Source organism: Myotis daubentonii, chromosome 6 (assembly GCF_963259705.1).
Source record: "Myotis daubentonii chromosome 6, mMyoDau2.1, whole genome shotgun sequence".
NCBI lineage: Eukaryota > Metazoa > Chordata > Mammalia > Chiroptera > Vespertilionidae > Myotis > Myotis daubentonii.
The window spans coordinates 71,913,530-71,932,285 of record NC_081845.1 but is presented as its reverse complement, the minus strand read 5'-3'; the positions used below and the strand labels follow the sequence as shown (position 1 = coordinate 71,932,285).

The 18,756-nt window shown below is 38.0% G+C and overlaps 1 protein-coding gene across 1 annotated transcript; it reads right to left on the bottom strand.

Annotated features, from left to right (window-relative positions):
• Positions 1 to 5,963: 5,963 nt before the first annotated feature.
• LOC132237602 (putative methyl-CpG-binding domain protein 3-like 3) lies at positions 5,964 to 6,560 on the bottom strand. Its single transcript, XM_059702240.1, has one exon. It carries the CDS (start codon positions 6,558 to 6,560, stop codon positions 5,964 to 5,966), a length of 597 nt encoding a protein of 198 aa, XP_059558223.1.
• Between the last annotated feature and the right edge of the window lie 12,196 nt (positions 6,561 to 18,756).

The following is an 18,756-nucleotide window of genomic DNA, read 5'->3' as shown; positions in this document are numbered from 1 at the left end:
TAGTTGTATGACCTCAATCATGTTATTATTCATGCACAATCAGTTTCCTTATCAATAAAATCAAGTGTGTGTGTAATTGTTTACTTTTATAAGTTAAATAAGAATAAGGGTGCAAAAAGACAGGTTTATGGCTCAATTGTGGCACAAATGTTATTAGAAGAAACAAACCTCACCCTTAACCCAGTGTTTCTGACTCTACCTCCCCTTGAAGCAGAAGAGAAAGGAGAATAAATAGGATTCTGCAGTCTCTTCTCCGGAGACTTATGGACTGGGTGAGGTCTAGTTATTAGATGGCACAGGACCAGCAGCTGATAGGTTAACTTGTATACTTGGTAAGATTGCGGTCACGGGGGGGGGGCGGAGACATGTAATACTCTTTGTAATACTTTAAACAATAAAACAAAATTAAAAAAAAAAGATTGCGGTCACAGATACAGAAGTTTTGAAGATGAGGAAATAATATGTGGCAAATACTTGTATAGGAGTCTATTCTCCCTAATTCTTCAGGGAAACCGATACTGATCTGAAACCTCCAAGACTAGAAGCCTTGGGAGAGAGCGTTCAGGGTCCGGTTGCTTAATATTGACATTGGAGGTCCCAACATAAGCAATGGTTAAATGTCTTCTCAGGCAATAACTGTAAGTAGATGGGAACTAGAAGAGGGTGAAGAAGGTGACACAGTAAACTGTACCTGACTGCTGGATTTATGAGAATATCTACAGTCCCATTTGAGTACTTCTAAAAATAATAGGAAATACATTAAAATACATTCAGCAACCTAGAGAGATGAAGGTTCATGGGATTCTAAAGGAGATAGAAACAGTTTTATTGATTTTTCTAGGCACAGGCTGGTGTAGCCTATGCCACAGGTGTTAACATTTTACTGAGCCCTTATTGTATTTATCTTACAAATAGCTTATAAATAATCTTCATACTTTCTCCCATCCCCTCCTCCATCTTTAATCCTGAAATACAGAAGGGACTGAGTCTTTGAGAAGTTATCTGGACTAATGGTTTGCCTCCAGACTGGACTGTATTTTAAAACTGATGAGTGTGTGTCTTTACCACTCACAACTCAGAAGTAGGAGTGTGAGATATAATTGCTGAGATATTGGTACTTCCCATAGTAATTGGGTGAGAACAAGAAATTTTTACAATGTTTATCTTTTTTGACTATGAGTTGTAAATTTTGTAATCATTCATCTTTCATGGAGGAAATGTCAGTGTGTTTTTGTTACCCACACAGTGTTCAACACTGAAAAAGAAAATTTTTAGACATCTACTCTAGTGCAGAATGTGACAATTTAAAATGTTCAAAGCCAGGTTACGTCTTCAATTTGAAATATATTTCCAAATAACATAGCGCACTCAGAAATAAATTTAAAGTAATGAACATTGTCATCATTATATCATCAAGAAATTCAGAACAATTTAGCAACAAACTCTGGCATCTACCTAGGGTATACCTAATCTCTAACAATTATTTTATGCAGACATAAGTGCAAATCCATTGCTACTTTAATTATTTAATCCATTATACTTAAGGTTTTCCTAGCTTTGCTAACAACTTGAGTTCTCAGCTCTCATGCAAATCTGAGCTAGAAATACATCATGAGGGATCCTTGGGGATTATGCAGATATGTGTCATTTTTTCAGAGCACAGGCATTCACATAATAAGAATAAATTTCAAAAGCAGCATTCCTGTCTCATAGTAATTGCCAGGCCTCTCAATTTCCCATCATCTACATCCTGTAATTCTTAATATTCATGAAATATGAGCTACTGTCATTCTATTAAAACTGGCTCCTTTCCCATATTCTTAACACAGTTATACATATGCCAGACCCTAAAAAATAACGTTAGTGCTACTCATACTTTTATTTTTTTCTTGATGTACTCAGGAATCACATTATGTCCTATCCTTGGCTTCACACAGTCTAGCCAGGTAACAGTGTTAGGATGAGGTTATGCTGTTTCTGTCATTGAATTTTCAAATCCTTTGAAATGTCCAATATAAATTTGTCATTTGCTAAATTCTGCTTATAAAGAAAAAACATGTAGATCCATATTGTAACAAAATTTTTTCCACAATAATCCAATGAGATAATATCAAAATAATAGTTGGAGGAACTGAGTCTACATCTCCAAAATGTTAAGTAATAATAATAAACACAACTTGCAAATGAAGACTCCAGGGTGTGAACTGAGGTATGTCTTACTTAATATGCCATTGCCCTGCAAAATTTCAGCCCAGAAACATGGGCTAGTTAATGCCACAGGGGCAACTCTCAACCAGTGGCTAAGAAGCAGGACAGCCAATGCTTGCCATTTTTCTGAATATACCAGTGGAATGGAGTCCTCATTCCTCAAAGCAGTGGCCTTGGGAATGTACCATAATTTTGCTTCTATATTCACTTTTCCCCAAATCTAACTCAGCTTCCTTAGATAATCTTCCCAATAAACTGCTTGCTCCCAAGACCTGTCTCAAGCTCTTTTGGGGGAAAAGGCAAACTGATGTCTGCCTTTCCCCCATATGTGTCTTGCTATCATAGTCAGTTGCCTCCTACGGAGGTTGATCCGAACAGAATTGTGTTGATCTAATTTTGCAAACTTCTGAAAGATATATGTTGAAAGAATACAAGATGCTGTAAAAGAACCTGATAGCAGTGAAAAGAGTGTGGGTTAGAAGACTGAACAGCCTATGAATAATTTAAGTGTCTTTGGACCAGTCAGTTATATATTTTGGCATATTTCTTCATCTGGAAGAATCGAACTATGTCATTTATAAATTACTTCTGACCTAGGATCTAAATTCAGTATTTCAAAATCTCTTAGGTAAGAAAAAGACATATAATCAAATAATAGGCATAACCTAAATTAATCTGAACTGGAATTCTGAAATGTTAAAGTTAGTTCTTCATGGTTAGCCAGTGACTCATAGTCTAAGTGACATGGCATGAGAGCATTTTAATAATTGCTGGACACTCTTTTTTGAGACCTTACACTTTTTTTTTTGTCAGCCACAGTGGAATTTAGAGGACTTTCTTCCTACTGATATTATCTAAGAGAACTGCTCTCTGCAGTTATAAAAAAGAGAAATACTGCACAATGAGATGATATACTGAGGTGAGGCATGAAAAAAAGAGACAAATTTAGCAGATTATATATTTTGCCTATACAGGACATTTTTGCTGATTATTGAGATGTCAAAAGAAAAAAAAAAAACATTGTTTCTGTAACTTTTGCATGTTAAGCACTCTTATCAATGGGAGTCCTAAACCAGTTCAAATTTGGAATAAAGAGGAAGTGGGTGAAGGAATCATTAACCTCATTGTTTCCTGGGTTCTCTTCAGTGTGTCATAAGTGAGTAGGATGTTCTATGTGGCTGGAATGAGTCTTCTCAAAAATCAAGATGATGATAAACAAGACAAATTGTAATGGTCTCTTTCAGCCAACTACTTTATGATAAGCCTAAAAAATACTTTGCTTTTGCCCTAGTTGGTTTGGTTCAGTGGATAGAGCATTGGCCTGAGGACTGAAGGGTCCCGGATTTGATTCCTGTCAAGGGCACATGCCAGGGTTGTAGGCTCAATCCACAGTTGGAGGCATGCAGGAGGCAGCTGATCAATGATTCTCTCTCATCATTGATGTTTCTATCTCTCTCTCTCCCTTCCTCTCTGTAAAAAATCAATAAAATATATTTAAAAAAAAAAAAAAACTCCTTTCCTTTTCTTCTCACATCCTTCTTTCTTCTGAAAATCCCCCTCCTAGCAAATGACACCATCATCCTTAATTTTTTTAGAAATCTCAGAATAATCCTTGAATCATCCCTCTCATTATCTGTTTTGGTCTGCTTGGAATGCTGACAAAATACCATAGACTGGGTGGGTTAAACAACAGACATTTATTTCTCAGAGTTCCGGAGGCTAGAAAGTCCAAGATCAAGGTGTCTGCCTATTCAGTTCTGAGGGTTCTCTTCCTGGCTAACAGATGGCCCTCAAGGGCCTGCTGTGTCCTCACATGAGAGGAATAAAGAGAGAGTGACAGAACGAGAGAGAGAGAGAGAGAGAGAGAGAGAGAGAGAGAGAGAGAGAGAGAATCTGGTCTTTTATATGGACATTAATTCCTGGGGGGGGGCAATCTTAGGATCTTATATAAAACTAATTACTTCCCAAAGGTCCCACCTTCAAATATCATCACATTGGGTGTTGGGACTTCAACATATGAGTTTGGAGAGTACACTACATTCAGCCCATAGTATTCCACCCCTGCCCCCCGAAAATTCATGACTTTCTTATATGCAAAATGCATTTATTCCATCTCAACAACCCCAAATGTCTTAACTCATTCTAACATCAACTCTAAATTGCATATTTGTATCTCAATATCTAAATGAGATATGGGTGAGACTCCAGGTACTAATATCCATCCTAAAGCAAAATTCCTCACCAGGTATGAACCTGTAAAGCCAGATAAGTTATGTGATTCCAGAAAACACTGGTGGGCCAGGCATAGGGATAGACACTCCTCTTCAAAAAGGGAGAAATCAGAAGGCAAAAAGGGATCACAGGTCCCAAGCAAGTCCAAAATCTAGTCAGGTAAATACTAGTAGATCTTAAGGCCTGGAAGCATCCATCCAATTCTCTTTGGATTGATAATCTGCCTTCAGGACCCATGGGGATGTGGTCCTGTCTCCAAAGTTCTACCCGGTGGGGGTCTCCGGGGCGCTGCTGTTTGGCTTATAGAAACTAAAGTCATGTCCCTTCCCATCCCACTTTAAAGGCTGAGGAGGCAGCTCTGATTATGTTAAATCATCTTCAGGGTCATTCATTCTTAGTCTTGAAGAACAGCTCACGCTCACTGCCAAGTAGCTCTATGCTCCAGTCCTGAAGTTTGTAAGAACTTGGCCAGCCTTCCTTCATTTAGTCCTGTCTCTGTTACTGTTCATTCAAACTGGTAGTGTTTCTGCTCAGGAGGCTGACAGGTCGGTGCTTCACACCGGCAGTCCTCTTATCAAATGGTTGTTCAACCAAACCCTTATTGAGAACAATCCTTCGCAATACAGATAGACTGAGAATTTTCCAAATCTTTAAATCCTGATTTCTTTTTGTTTAATTTCTTCTTCATTCCTCTCTTCTCAGGGTTGTAGTATAAACAGTGAGACAAAACTGTTAACTAGGCATTCCTCTAAAACTTTGCTTTGACATTTCCTCAGCTAAATAATCCAGATTTATTGCCTACAGGTTCTGGCTTCACAAAACGCTAGAACACAGTTCAGCCAAGTTCTTTGCCATTTTATAACAAGGATGGCCTTTTCTCCGTTGTCTAATAGCATGTTCCTCATTTTCATCTGAGACCTCACCAGAACAGTCTTTGCTATCTATATTTCTACCAAGGTTCTATTTATGATTATTTATGTATTCTCTACAATGGAAGTTTTCTCTACATCTCTCTCCTTTTCTTTCTAAGTCCTCATGAGAATCACCTTTGACAGCTCCTTTATGACAATCTTGGCTCTTTCTAGCATGCACTTCCAAACTCTCCCAGCCTCTACACATTATCCAGCTCCAAGCAAGCCTCTTCTATATTTTTAGATATTTGTTACAGCAGCACCTTACTCATCAGTATGTATTTGTCAGCATTCTCTAGAGATACAGAATCAAAGGAATTTGTATACACAGAAAGAAAAAGAACGCATGTATTATAAGAATTGGTTCATGTGACTAGGGAGACTGAGAGAGCTAATGGTATAGTTCCAGTCTGAGCTCAAAGACAGGAAGAGACTGATGTCCCAGCTTAAAGACAGTCAGACTGACAGGGAGAATTTTTTTCTTTTTTTGAGGTTTAAACAACAAACAACATTTAATTATTTAAATTAAAACAAAGATACAATTTATGTTAGAATGGGATATAATAGCAAGTTCACTGAAGTCAGATTTGCATGAAATCAAAACATTCTTCTTCACTCCTGGCTCTCTGCCACCCTGGCCAGCCTGTCTTCCCTCAAAGCCGCAGCCAGTCTCTCTCTTGCTTTCCTCACTCTGAGATTCTGTCTCTGGATGTCTCCACGGGTGACCAGTTGCCTGCACAGAAGCTGTGGGTCCCAGAGACCTGCTCCTGGGATCATCTCTACCTCATGTAACAATTGTGCTGCGCTGGGCTGGGGACTGGTGTGTAAAGACCCAGGACCAGCACGGCCCAGAGTTTCACGCCTTCTTCCTGGTGCAGTTGTTCTCATCACATTTGTCACCTCCACAGTATTTAGAAGTTCCCCTTCACTGCTGCAGGCCTGGAGCCCCTGCAGTCTCCTGTAGGCAGTCATCTGCTGGGGCTTCTCCAAGGTCTCCTCCTGTTGCCTGCGCCTGACCACATTGTCAGGATGGGCAGTCACCTTGGTGACTGCACTTTTAAAAATGCAGCTGGTCAGCCTCATTGGATGTTCAGTCCGTTCCCGACGTCTCCGCTTGCTCATGGCTGAAACAAGTTGTCTCTTCTTCGCTAAAGTCTCTGGCATCATGTTTCTCCGAAGTTTTCCCAGAGAAGGCTGGTTTGTCTTCATGATTGATCCAGGCTCCCCCATGGCTGCTGAGCTGTGTTGCTGGCCCACTCCTGACACGCGCACAGCCTGTGGCTTGCTCAAAACTGCCCAGGTTTTATGTTTTACTGTCTTGTTACATCTGTATTTATACCAGTTGATTTTAATCCTGTCAATCTCTATTCCAAAGGTTAGGGCGTTTCTTATCTCCATTCCAGGGAGTAAAGATTATATGGCTTAAGTGTGTTTGTTCGTAGTTAAAGTGATTAATTACCCGCCTGGAACTTAGTTAAGGGGTTTTATTCCCTCCCTAACTTCAGGGAAAAATCCCTACCTGGGGAAACAATCTTTCTCAGAGAGGTGATCTTGGTTAAAAGATATAGCGCCAGGAAGGGGAGCAAACTTATTAAGAACAGTATGCCATATATGCCAGGTCCCTTGAAACATATGCTGTGCAAATGTTTCTTCCCTGCAGCGACTGTGTCAAGCAGCAAGGATGGACCGGCTTCCGGCACAGTGGTTCTCAACCTTCCTAATGCCGAGACCCTTTAATACAGTTCCTCATGTTGTGGTGACCCCCAACCATAAAATTATTTTCGTTGCTACTTCATAACTGTAATGTCACTACTGTTATGAATCATAATGTAAATATCTGATATACAGGATGTATTTTCATTGGTACAAATTGAACATAATTAAAACATAGTGACTAATCACAAAAACAATACGTAATTATATATATGTTTTCCAATGGTCTTAGGCGACCCCTGTGAAAGGATTGTTTGACCCCCAAAGGGGTCGCGACCCACAGGTTGAGAACCACTGTCATAAAGGATTATGGTAGCTGTGGTCTAAGGGCTAACATTGCTCAGTGTCAGCCAACTATTGCCATGAAGGACTCTGGGACCATGTCCACCACAGCCTCCTCTTTTCAGGAGAAAAAAAAAAATTAGGATTTAAAAAAATGTGAAATTTAGTATTGAATTTTTAAATCATTCACTGCATGTTTTTCTTTCAAATTACTGTTTCCACACAAATTTCTTGAGGAACAAACAGTGGGTTAGAACACAGGAATACAAAGACAGACAAGACGGCCCCTGTCCCAGAAGCCCCCTGCCTGAAGGAGAGCTAGACGTGAACAGAGGATATGGTATTGATACGTCTTATATTAGAGAGTGATTCTCAAAGTGTGATCACCTGGGAACTGATGAGAAATGCCTATCTGTAGGCCAGAGACCAAACCTACCAAGTCAGAAAGCCGAGGTTGTTTTAACAAGCTCTCCAGGTGAGGCGGGCTAATGGTGGAAGCCAAGGGAAAGCCAACACATCTGAGCCAACCATGACATCTCTGCTACCAAGAAAATCACTTTACAGTCCCTTCCAGTCTAGATTCCACATAGGTTGCTCTCTGCGAATTTACAAGGATGACAGAAAAGTGTATCTGTCTCTAAGTGAAGTGTAACATCCTAAGAGCAGAAGCTGATTCTTTCAGATGTCAGTCGGCCCCATACTTAGAAGATACAGGCATTAAAATTTACTTGAAGTCGCTAATTCAGAAATTAGCCTGGCGTGAGGCCTATACATTCATGAGAAAATGGCAAATGCATACTTAACACATTTTTGTAATTTACTGTAGTAAAACATACATAAAACTTACCATGTCAAGTGTACAGTTCAGTGGCTATAAGTATATCCACATGGTGGTGCAACCATCACCATCGCCCATCTCCAGAACTTTTGCATCTTCCTAAAAGGAAACTCCTCACACATTAAACAACTGTTGGTATCTTTGGCTTGGTTTTTCCCAGTGGGATATTTTTTTTTTCCTATTGATTTGCATGAGTTCATTTTATTTTTTTTTTGATCCTCACCCAAGCATATGATTTTACTGATTTTATTTATTTTATTTTTTTTCTTATTTTTTTTATTGCTTAAAGTAATACAAAGGGTATTACATATGTGTCCATTTTTGCCCCCCGCCCTAGACAGTCCCCTAGCCTCCCCTATCCCCCAGTGTCTTATGTCCATTGGTTATGCTTATATGCATGCATACAAGTCCTTTGGTTGATCTCTTACCCCCCTACCTCCTGTCCCCCAACCCTCCCCGGAATTCCCGCTGCAGTTTGACAGTCTGTTTGAGGCAGCTCTGCCTCTGTATCTATTATTGTTCAAAAGTTTATAATGGTCTCTATTATCCATGAATGAGTGAGATCATGTGGTATTTTTCCTTCATTGACTGGCTTATTTCACTTAGGATAATGCTCTCCAGTTCCATCCATGCCGTTGCAAATGGTAAGAGTTCCTTCCTTTTTAGAGCAGCATAGTATTCCATCGTGTAGATGTACCACAGTTTTCTAATCCATTCATCTACTGATGGGCACTTAGGCTGTTTCCAGATCTTAGCTATGGTGAATTGTGCTGCTATGGACATAGGGGTGCATATATCCTTTCTGATTGGTGTTTCTGGTTTCTTGGGAGATATTCCTAGAAGTGGGATCACAGGGTCAAATGGGAGTTCCATTTTCAGTTTTTTGAGGAAACTCCATACTGTCTTCCATAGTGGCTGCACCAGTCTGCATTCCCACCAGCAGTGCACAAGTGTTCCTTTTTCTCCACATCCTCTCCAGCACTTGTCGTTTGTTAATTTGTTGATGATAGCCAGTCTGACAGGTGTGAGATGGTACCTCATTGCTGTTTTGATTTGCATCTCTCGGATGATTAGTGACTTTGAGCATGTTTTCATATGTCTCTTGGCTTTCTGAATGTCCTCTTTTGAAAGGTGTCTATTTAGGTCCTTTGCCCATTTTTTGATTGGATTGTTTATCTTCTTTTTGTTAAGTTGTATGAGTTCCCTATAAATTTTGGAGATTAGGCCCTTATCAGATATGACATTGGCAAATATGTTTTCCCACACAGTGGGTTTTCTCGTTGTTTTGTTGATGGTTTCTTTTGCTGTGCAGAAGCTTTTTATTTTGATGTAGTCCCATTTGTTCATTTTTTCTTTAGTTTCAAGTGCCCTAGGAGCTGTATCAGTGAAGAAATTGCTTCAGCATATGTCTGAGATTTTGTTACCTTTGGATTCTTCTAGAATTTTTATGGTTTCCTGTCGTACATTTAAGTCCTTTATCCATTTTGAGTTTATTTTTGTGTATGGTGTAAGTTGGTGGTCTAGTTTCATTTTCTTGCATATATCTGTCCAATTTTCCCAACATCATTTATTGAAGAGACTATCTTGGCTCCATTGTATGTTCTTGCCTCCTTTGTCAAATATTAATTGAGTATATTGGTTCGGGCCGATTTCTGGGCTCTCTATTCTATTCCATTGTTCTATATGCCTATTCTTGTGCCAGTACCAGGCAGTTTTGAGAACAGTGGTTTTGTAATACATCTTGATATCTGGTATTGAGATCCCACCTACTTTGTTCTTCTTTCTCTGGATTGCTGCAGCTATTCGGGGTCTTTTTTTATTCCAGATGAATTTTTGGAGAGTTCGTTCTAGATCTATGAAGTATGCCATTGGCATTTTAATGGGAAGTGCATTGAATTTATAGATTGCTTTGGGTAGTATGGACATTTTAGTGATGTTGATTCTACCAATCCATGAACACGGTATGTTCTTCCATCTGTTTATGTCTTCCTCTATATCTTTTTTCAACGTCCTGTAGTTTTCTGAGTAGAGGTCTTTTACCTCTTTAGTTAAGTTTATTCCTAGGTAGCTTAATTTTTTTGGTGCTATGGTAAACGGGATTGTTTTTATAATCTCTCTTTCTGAAAGTTCACTATTGGTGTATAGAAATGCCTCAGATTTCTTGGGGTTAATTTTGTATCCTGCTACATTGCCAAATTCATGTATTAAGTCTAGTAGCTTTTTGATGGAGTCTCTAGGGTTCTGTATGTATAATATCATGTCGTCTGCAAATAAGGACAGTTGTACTTCCTCTTTTCCAATTTGGATGCCTTTTATTTCTTCCTCTTGCCTAATTGCAATGGCTAACACTTCCAGTACTATGTTGAACAGGAGTGGTGAGAGGGGGCATCCCTGTCTTGTTCCTGTTCTTAGGGGAAATGGTGTTAGTTTTTGTCCATTGAGTATGATGTTGGCTGTGGTCCTGTCATATATGGCTTTTATTATGTTGAGGTATGATCCTTCTACTCCCGCCTTACTGAGAGTTTTTATCAAAAATGGGTGTTGAATTTTGTCAAATGCTTTTTCTGCATCAATTGATATGACCATGTGGTTTTTTTCTTTCAATTTGTTTATGTGATGTATCACGTTTATTGATTTGCGGATATTGCACCATCCTTGCATCCCTGGGATAAATCCTACTTGGTCATGGTGTATGATCTTTCTGATGTACTGCTGGATCCGATTTGCTAAGATTTTGTTGAGGATTTTGGCATCTATGTTCATGAGGGATATTGGCCTGTAATTCTCTTTCATTGTGTTGTCTTTACCTGGTTTTGGTATTAGGGTGATGCTGGCTTCATAGAATGAGCTTGGAAGTGTTCCTTCCTCTTGAATTTTTTGTAGTAGTCTTAGGAGGATAGGTTTTAGTTCTTCCTTGAATGTTTGGTAAAACTCGACAGGGAGAATTCTTACTAAGGCTTTTAGTCTATTTAGCCACATTGGGGGAGGGCAATCTTTTACTCACTCTAGTAACTCAACTGCTAATCTCATTGGAAACACCCTCACAAAGACACACCCAAAAATAACCAATCAAATGTCTGGATACCCCATCGTCCAGCCAAGTGGAAACAAAACTATCACATTATCCATCTAAACTAGCAGCATCAAGTTCAAATTTTCATCATTTATTGTCTGGGATAAAATGTAATATCCAACCTAGCTCTCTCTCTCTCTCTCTGTCCAGCTCCTACCTTCCAGAAGTATGAGCCTAAAATATAAACTGATCACTACCATTTTTGGGATATGCCATCTGCTTACATTTCCTGTACTGTCCAATCTATCATCCTTCCTCACTCCTTTTCTTTGATTAACTGAATTATTTCTTTTCATCAACTGAACCTATATTCTCTTATCCTTTTGCATTTTTAGATTAATTCAAAATTCAACCCCTCACTCATTCCTTCAGCTATCTTTAAACTATTTTAAGCTCTGTCTATATAGAGAAGGCGAAGTAGAAATAGCAATAAAAACAGAGAATTTTGAGGGGAAAAAGGATTCATATTTATAAGACTTTTTCTTATTATTCTGTATTTCTTATGCTCTGGGAGATAAATTCTGTGGGCACCTCCATGGTGTGCCCTGCCTAAGGGCAAAGGAACAAGAAGAAGCTCCCAATATTAGATATCCCACCAGGAGGCAGGGGATACTTGAAGTTTTTCCTTAGGACATCTTATCCCTTGGATTAAAATATGGTACTTTTAACAATTTACAGCAGATAAAGTAAAGCTTCAGACCTCAATTCTGAAGTGATGTCCACTGAGGAAGTGATAAAGCTGAGGGTCACGAAGGCAGGTGTTTTGTAGCATGCATCCTCTAAAGTGAGGAGACCCAGAATTGGCTTCATTAATTCCAGTGCACACGCTGCCCCAGAATCAATGAAGCCATTGGATGCTCAGAGTGCAGAGAAAGTACAGAAAGGGAGGTAAGAGGGGAGGTCTGCACTCCTCACAGGTTTGCACAGGTAAAAGCAGGCATGCTTCCTACCCCTAGGTACACTGCATAGAAGCAAATAGGAGGTTCTATTGTGTAAACTTTAGAAAGCAGAGTAAGATGTTCTATCATGTTTGTCTTAAGCAACTATATCAGTTACATCAAAGGTATATAAAATGCACAATATGTATTTAAGTTAAAATGGATTAATTTTTTATTAATTGTATTAATTTTTATTACTAGTTTGTATTAGTTTTTATTGAGAATACTAGCAATTTAGTTGTTTTGTTGTCATAAACTAAAACTTCCTAACTATGGATATTTTTCTTTTTCCATCTAAATCCCTTACATAAGTAAAGGTGAGATATAATTGGCATCAGTATTAGCCATCTGACCTAATTAACCTTAGTGAGTCTTTAATTCCTTTTTTAATGCTAGTCCAAAAAGCATATATTTTTGCAATGGACTATAGAGAATATTAACTAATTATACAAAACCACCATTTCTTCCTGTTTTATTTATTTACTTAATTTTAATATATATTTTTTTAATTATTGATTTCAGAGAAGAAGGGAGAGAGAAAGAGAGATAGAAACATCAATGATGAGAGAGAATCATTAATCAGGACCATGAATTGAACCATGACCTTCTGGTTCATAGGTCAATGCTCAACCAATGAGCAACGCAGGCCGGGCTATTTCTGCTTGTTTTAAATTAAAGGTATATTGGTCACCAATTTTCTTAAAGAGCCTTGAAATAACTAATGTTCTAATGTTTACAATGGAAAATATGAATTTGGAAACACTTGTAAATTTGAATACATTTATTCTCTCCTTGTTTATTTTATCTAGGAAATGAACTTACCTGCTTTGAGCTATCTCCAGGTTTACAGATGTCACTTTGTCATCAGAGAAGTAGACAGCAAGGTGGGATAGATGTGCAAGAGTTTTACTTAGGAAAACTCCTCTGAAGGATATAGTGACTTTCTCGAATTCAGTTACTTGAAATCCTGCTAAGCAAATTTATACCTCCTCCTCTCTCCCTCCCAACTCATCCACCAGGAAGATCTGGAAATAAACATTCCCAGTAATTGTCATTCCATTGATAAGTAAATTCTATTAGGTGTGGGGTTTTTTTAATACCAAGGGTTTGTTTTGTTGTTGTTGTTTCTAAATGTTTGCCTACATATAACAAGTAAATATTTTTCTATTCCCAACTCTTGAATAGGTTGGAAACTGAATACTTTTAGTCAAAAAGAAAAATCTTTCCCTTCCTACATCAACGCCATTTTTCATTTATTGCTTGATAAGTTATATTGTAATATCATATTAAAATGTTTTGCTTGCAAACATAAAACATTTATAAACAGCAGATGTGTGCAAAGCACAGTCTCACAGATATCAGTGATGAACGCCTTGAGTTTAACATAAATTATAATTTACTTCCTTTGTGCTCGTAGGTGGTTAATATGGAGCCAGTAATTAAGACTCTTCAATTATGTTTGTTGTCTTTTGCCTCGATTTTTATTGCATATTTGTCATTTAGAATTTTCTTTGTAGTCTACTGTCTTCTATTAATATGGAAGTTTAAATTACAACAAAAATTCACCAGCAAGGGAATTCAGTGGGATGTTAGCCACATCGAATCATGTGTCCAGAGTTCCCTTCAATCAAAAACACATGAGATCTATAATTTCAGCACTGATGCATGACTATAAAAGTTCTAAGATTAAAAGGCCTGCAGCTACTATTGAGTTCATTATAGAAAGCTGACAGTATTTCCTTCAGCATATGAAAGAAATATAATAATTGACCTCTCCAGGAGATAGTTTTGTGTCTACTTTAAATGTTACAAGTGTGATATTTAATTTCAGACTTTTTTATAACCTATCCTCTCACTGGTCCTCTACAGCAGCATCGTTCTCTAAATTTATTGGGTATTTTAGCCAATATTTTCAAAAACCAATTACCTTAGCAAAATGTCTCCCCTTTTTAATTCCCTTATCACATAATAAACATGAACTGCCCTCTTCAAGGGCTACTCAAGTTGATGGCAGAATTTCAAAGACTTTTATTTATTGTTTGTTTTTTCATGAAAGGTGCAATTATGGTGTTCACTGGCTTTTGTATAAAAATGCTGAGAAGAACAGAATTGAAGCCTCTGAGAAATGCTGACCTTTACTTTTCGTGTTTATAGGGATTTTTTAAGAAAAATGATCACATGAGGTTTAAATGAATGTTTTTCATTTTGTCTTAGGAGGAAACATCCTCATAGATTCAAGAATCGAATGCCTAATAAAAAAAACTCTAATCTGATAAATATACTCTTCCCCAGACTATTTTGATGATATACAGGATGGGGCAAAAGTAGGTTTATAGTTGTTCAAATGGAAAATAATACAATAATTAATTAATTAATAATAATAAACTGTGTTTCACATACTTACAAATGTAAACCTACTTTTGCCCCACCTTATATACTTTTTTAAAAATCCTTACCCAAGAATATGTTTTTTATTAATTTTAGGGAGAGAAGAAGGGAGAGAGAGAGAGAGAGAGAGAAACATGGATGTGAGAAAGAAATATTGGTCAGTTGCCTCCCACACGCACCCTGAAGATTGAATCCACAAAACAAAATATGTGCCCTGACTAGCATTAAACCCACAACCAACCGATGCTCCAACCAACTGAGCATCCCACCCTGTATACTTTTAACTTCATTATATTTTTAACTTCATTGTGCACTTTCTGGATTATAAATATAATTAGTGAAAGTATTCATTAATTCCTATCATCAAGAAAAATAAAGAAGAATGTTCATTCAAAAGCAAACTACTTATACAACCTCCCCCAAATTATTAAAAGCAATAATGCATTGCCCCATTAGAAAGCATCAAAGTAGGTCCTATGTTTTTTTCCCCCTGTATTTTCAAAATTTTCTCAATATCAGAATAAACAAAAAGCTTATGATATTTGGGTGGCAATGTAGATTTGTTTTCACTGACAGCAGTAAAATAAAAAGGAATTAAAGAAAAAACTTACATTCAAGGTCTATACAAGAATGATATGTTTACACATTCAGATCCTGGTGCTGTCTGTGAAGTAAACTGTTTTTGTTGTGCTTCATGAGACTGGCTTTCTTCTTGTGAAATTGTTTCACTATTTTATAGCCACAACTTAAAATTAGATTAGACCAAACTCCCTGATCAAAGCAAAAATATACAATTAATCAAAACAATCACAGGAGTAGAGTGTGAATAGATTTCTCATTGTTTCTCAGTGTATTCTTCCATTTCAAACAAATATGTTGCAAGTCTATAGATGGCATGTGTATTCTCCAAAAACATTTGCATTCATTCACCTGCAAGAGGCACAAAACCGAAGGCGTCATTTGATACTTGCCACATAGCATACTAAACAAGACATTACGGAACCATTTTCTCCACTTGTACCAACTCAAGTCCACAAATTTCTAGAATTTCCACTGTGAATTAATAACTAACCTTGTAGAAAGTGCTATAAAAATACTGTCAGTCTTGTCAAATAAAATGAGTCCTCTGACAGATACTAATCAAGGTACACCATTCATTAAAAAAACTGACTTGAGGAAAGATAAATTCTTGGTATCATGAAAAGAACCTAAAAGTGGGCAATGAGACACTTCAGGTGTCATAAAAGATCTGCCACCAACTCAGTATTTAACCTCTCTAGGTCTCTGCTTCTCCATCATCAGATAGAAGAACCTAATAAGTGAGAAAGTTGATAACATGCCATCTAAGCCACTCAAAGATATATATATATATATATATATATATATATATATATAGTTTAGAGAGATAGGTAGGGATAGAGATAGAGATAGAGATAGAGATAGAGATAGAGATAGAGATAGAGATAGATGTCTTCTTGGACTAGTCTCAACCTCTGTGTGTCAATTCCTTCCTCCCTCCCCCCACCAAATGCAGATTTTTTTAAGATAGGGACATAGAAACCATCTTATATTTTGGGGACAGGATTGATATAAAGGCTCTTAGGAAGTACTTGTTTGATTGAGTGAGGGTACTGGGAAATCAGAGGTGTGAGTGGCCACTCCTTGTTTTTCCATAACTAATCTCTCACACAGTAGGTAGGTTTTACTTCTAAGGAACCTCTAACTTCCATGCTCTCGTGACTCTTTTAGTTGATCTTGGCTGGAGAGGGAGGCATTGACATACACGAGGCCTGTGTCTAATGTTTCCTCTGCTGATTAAGCTGACTGGTTGGCATAGAGTTCCATCACACACAAGAGGTAAAGAACTAGGCTCAACATTAATCATATAGTGCAGGAGTCCTCAAACTACGGCCCGTGGGCCACATGCAAATACAAATATTGTATTTGTTCCCGTTTTGTTTTTTTACTTCAAAATAAGATATGTGCAGTGTGCATAGGAATTTGTTCATAGTTTTTTTTTTAAACTATAGCCGGGCCCTCCAACGGTCTGAGGGACAGTGAACTGGCCCCCTGTTTAAAAAGTTTGAGGACCCCTGATATAGGGCCTATACAAGAAATAAATACATGTGTCGGTGGGCAGGGTAGGTAAGTTGTTTTATAGAATACATTTAGGAAGGAACAGAGTGGTCATGTTGCCCAGTGATTAAAGTAGATTCTCTATTACCAGAACTCTGGGTTTGAATACCAGCTCTGCAGCTAACTGTGGGACACTTGGGAAGTTGTGTAACTTATAGCTCAGTTTCCACATATGTAACATGATAACAAGGTCCTTGTGAAAATTCAATTAACACATGTAAAGCATACACTTAGTCACCCTTAATAGACGGCGACTTGAAGAAGTATTAGCAGGCCCGGCCTCCTGGACATGCCACCTGTGCAGAGGAGCAGGGTGCTGAACTCAGTTGGGTCTTGTGTTTGGTTTAATGCTCTGTTATTGCTGCCTTGAAATTCCTAATAAGATTTTAACAAAGAATCTCGCATTTCATTTTACACTGTGCCCTACAAGTTACGTAACGTAGCCTGTCCTGAGAACTAGCCAGGCTGGTGTAACATTTTTTCAACTCCATTACAAGGACTAGTTTGCAGCCGTCCCTACGATGCTGTTAACCCTTGAAGGTAGAAAATATTTTTGTTCTTTATATATCATCACAAAAATAATTCCTCTTTGGAGAGTGAACAGAGTATAACCCATTCTCTGAATTCCAAGAACGTATATAGTAAAAAGCCATGGCAATTTGAATTGAGAAATGGCTCAATTGTGATTGGTCCCCATCTTCTACCTGGCCCCCATTCTCAATTCTGAGCAGAAACAAGTATTGTTTTGGGCAGGGAGAGAGAAAGGAACCCAGGGAAATGACAGGTGAACTACTCGAGATATGGAGAGGGAATACAGAGAGGCACAAGGGAGTTTCTCTTTCCCGCCTCTTTTCCTGAACCAAGGGACTGGAAGATTTCTGAAATCACTACCACTGCGCTGGAATTCCCCCCCCCCCCACCCCCCTCAATAACAGCACTCAATCCTTCCCACAGATATTGCAGCTGTCAGATATCTACCACCAGATGGCGCCAAATACAGCAAAGGTAGGACTTGCCTCGGTTCCCACCCAGAATTCTGGTCTTCCAGAATTCAAGATCACCTAGCTGGGCACCTTGCCATTCATTTCACAAATCTGTTTTGGCCCCAGCTTGTATTTGGTGGGGATATTGTTTCTGGGAAAAAAGTAAAATCAATACTCAAGAATTGACTAAATATAAGTTACAATTGAATGGGTTCTTCAAATATGTGCCTTGAATCCTATGAGGCATATGTATGTTGTTGTTTTTTTAAACTTAAAGGTTACATACTCTATTTCTTGGCTTGAAGATTTGTGTCACCAAATAATATAGTAAAAGCCTTCTACGTTCTTACAAGAAAAGAAGCTATTTGATTGTGTTTAAACCAAATATTTTCAAATTATTAACATTTTCATACTGGTTTCTGCAGAAAATATCTAGGAGAATGTTCAAATAGCTATCAAAAGATATAAGGGTTCAGAAACAGGAAAATTTGTGTGGCCTTGGAAAGTAGAAAAAATATTCAAGGTCTAACATCTCATATCTCTGATATCACTTCAAATCTTCTGTGGAACAAGAGGTATTTTGTCATCTTCACTGAAACAACCAATTCAACAACACATTCAAAATATAGCAATTTTCCTGACTATTTTGTAGAGATAGTTGGAGAAAATATTCTTGTCACATATTACATAGCGAAAATGTAACAAAATCCCCCACTAGATGTTTGTATTTTTTATTCTTTCCCAACCCGACAACTTAATTTCTTCTCTTCCTCCACCTAGATGCAATTCCCAAGAAACACACACAGTTGTGCTGAACAGTTCAGCATCTCCCGCAGCTTGCTTGCCCCAATTTACAATGATGTTACTCGTCACCTAGACAATGGGCACTGGCCCATCTATTTGAAGCCCCCTCAAGCTTCCACTCCCCCCTACAAATGGTTTATCAAAGCATTTGCATATAAAGTCTCCTACCTGCAAAAATCTGTTACTAAGAAATTAGAATTTCTTCCATGTTAAAACAAATTTAGACAAGGATTCTTGGCTATTTTAGACT

Coding starts and splice junctions, on each gene's coding strand:
- LOC132237602 (XM_059702240.1), bottom strand. CDS start 6,560: ATGAAGACAAACCAGCCTTCTCTGGGAAAACTTCGGAGAAACATGATG.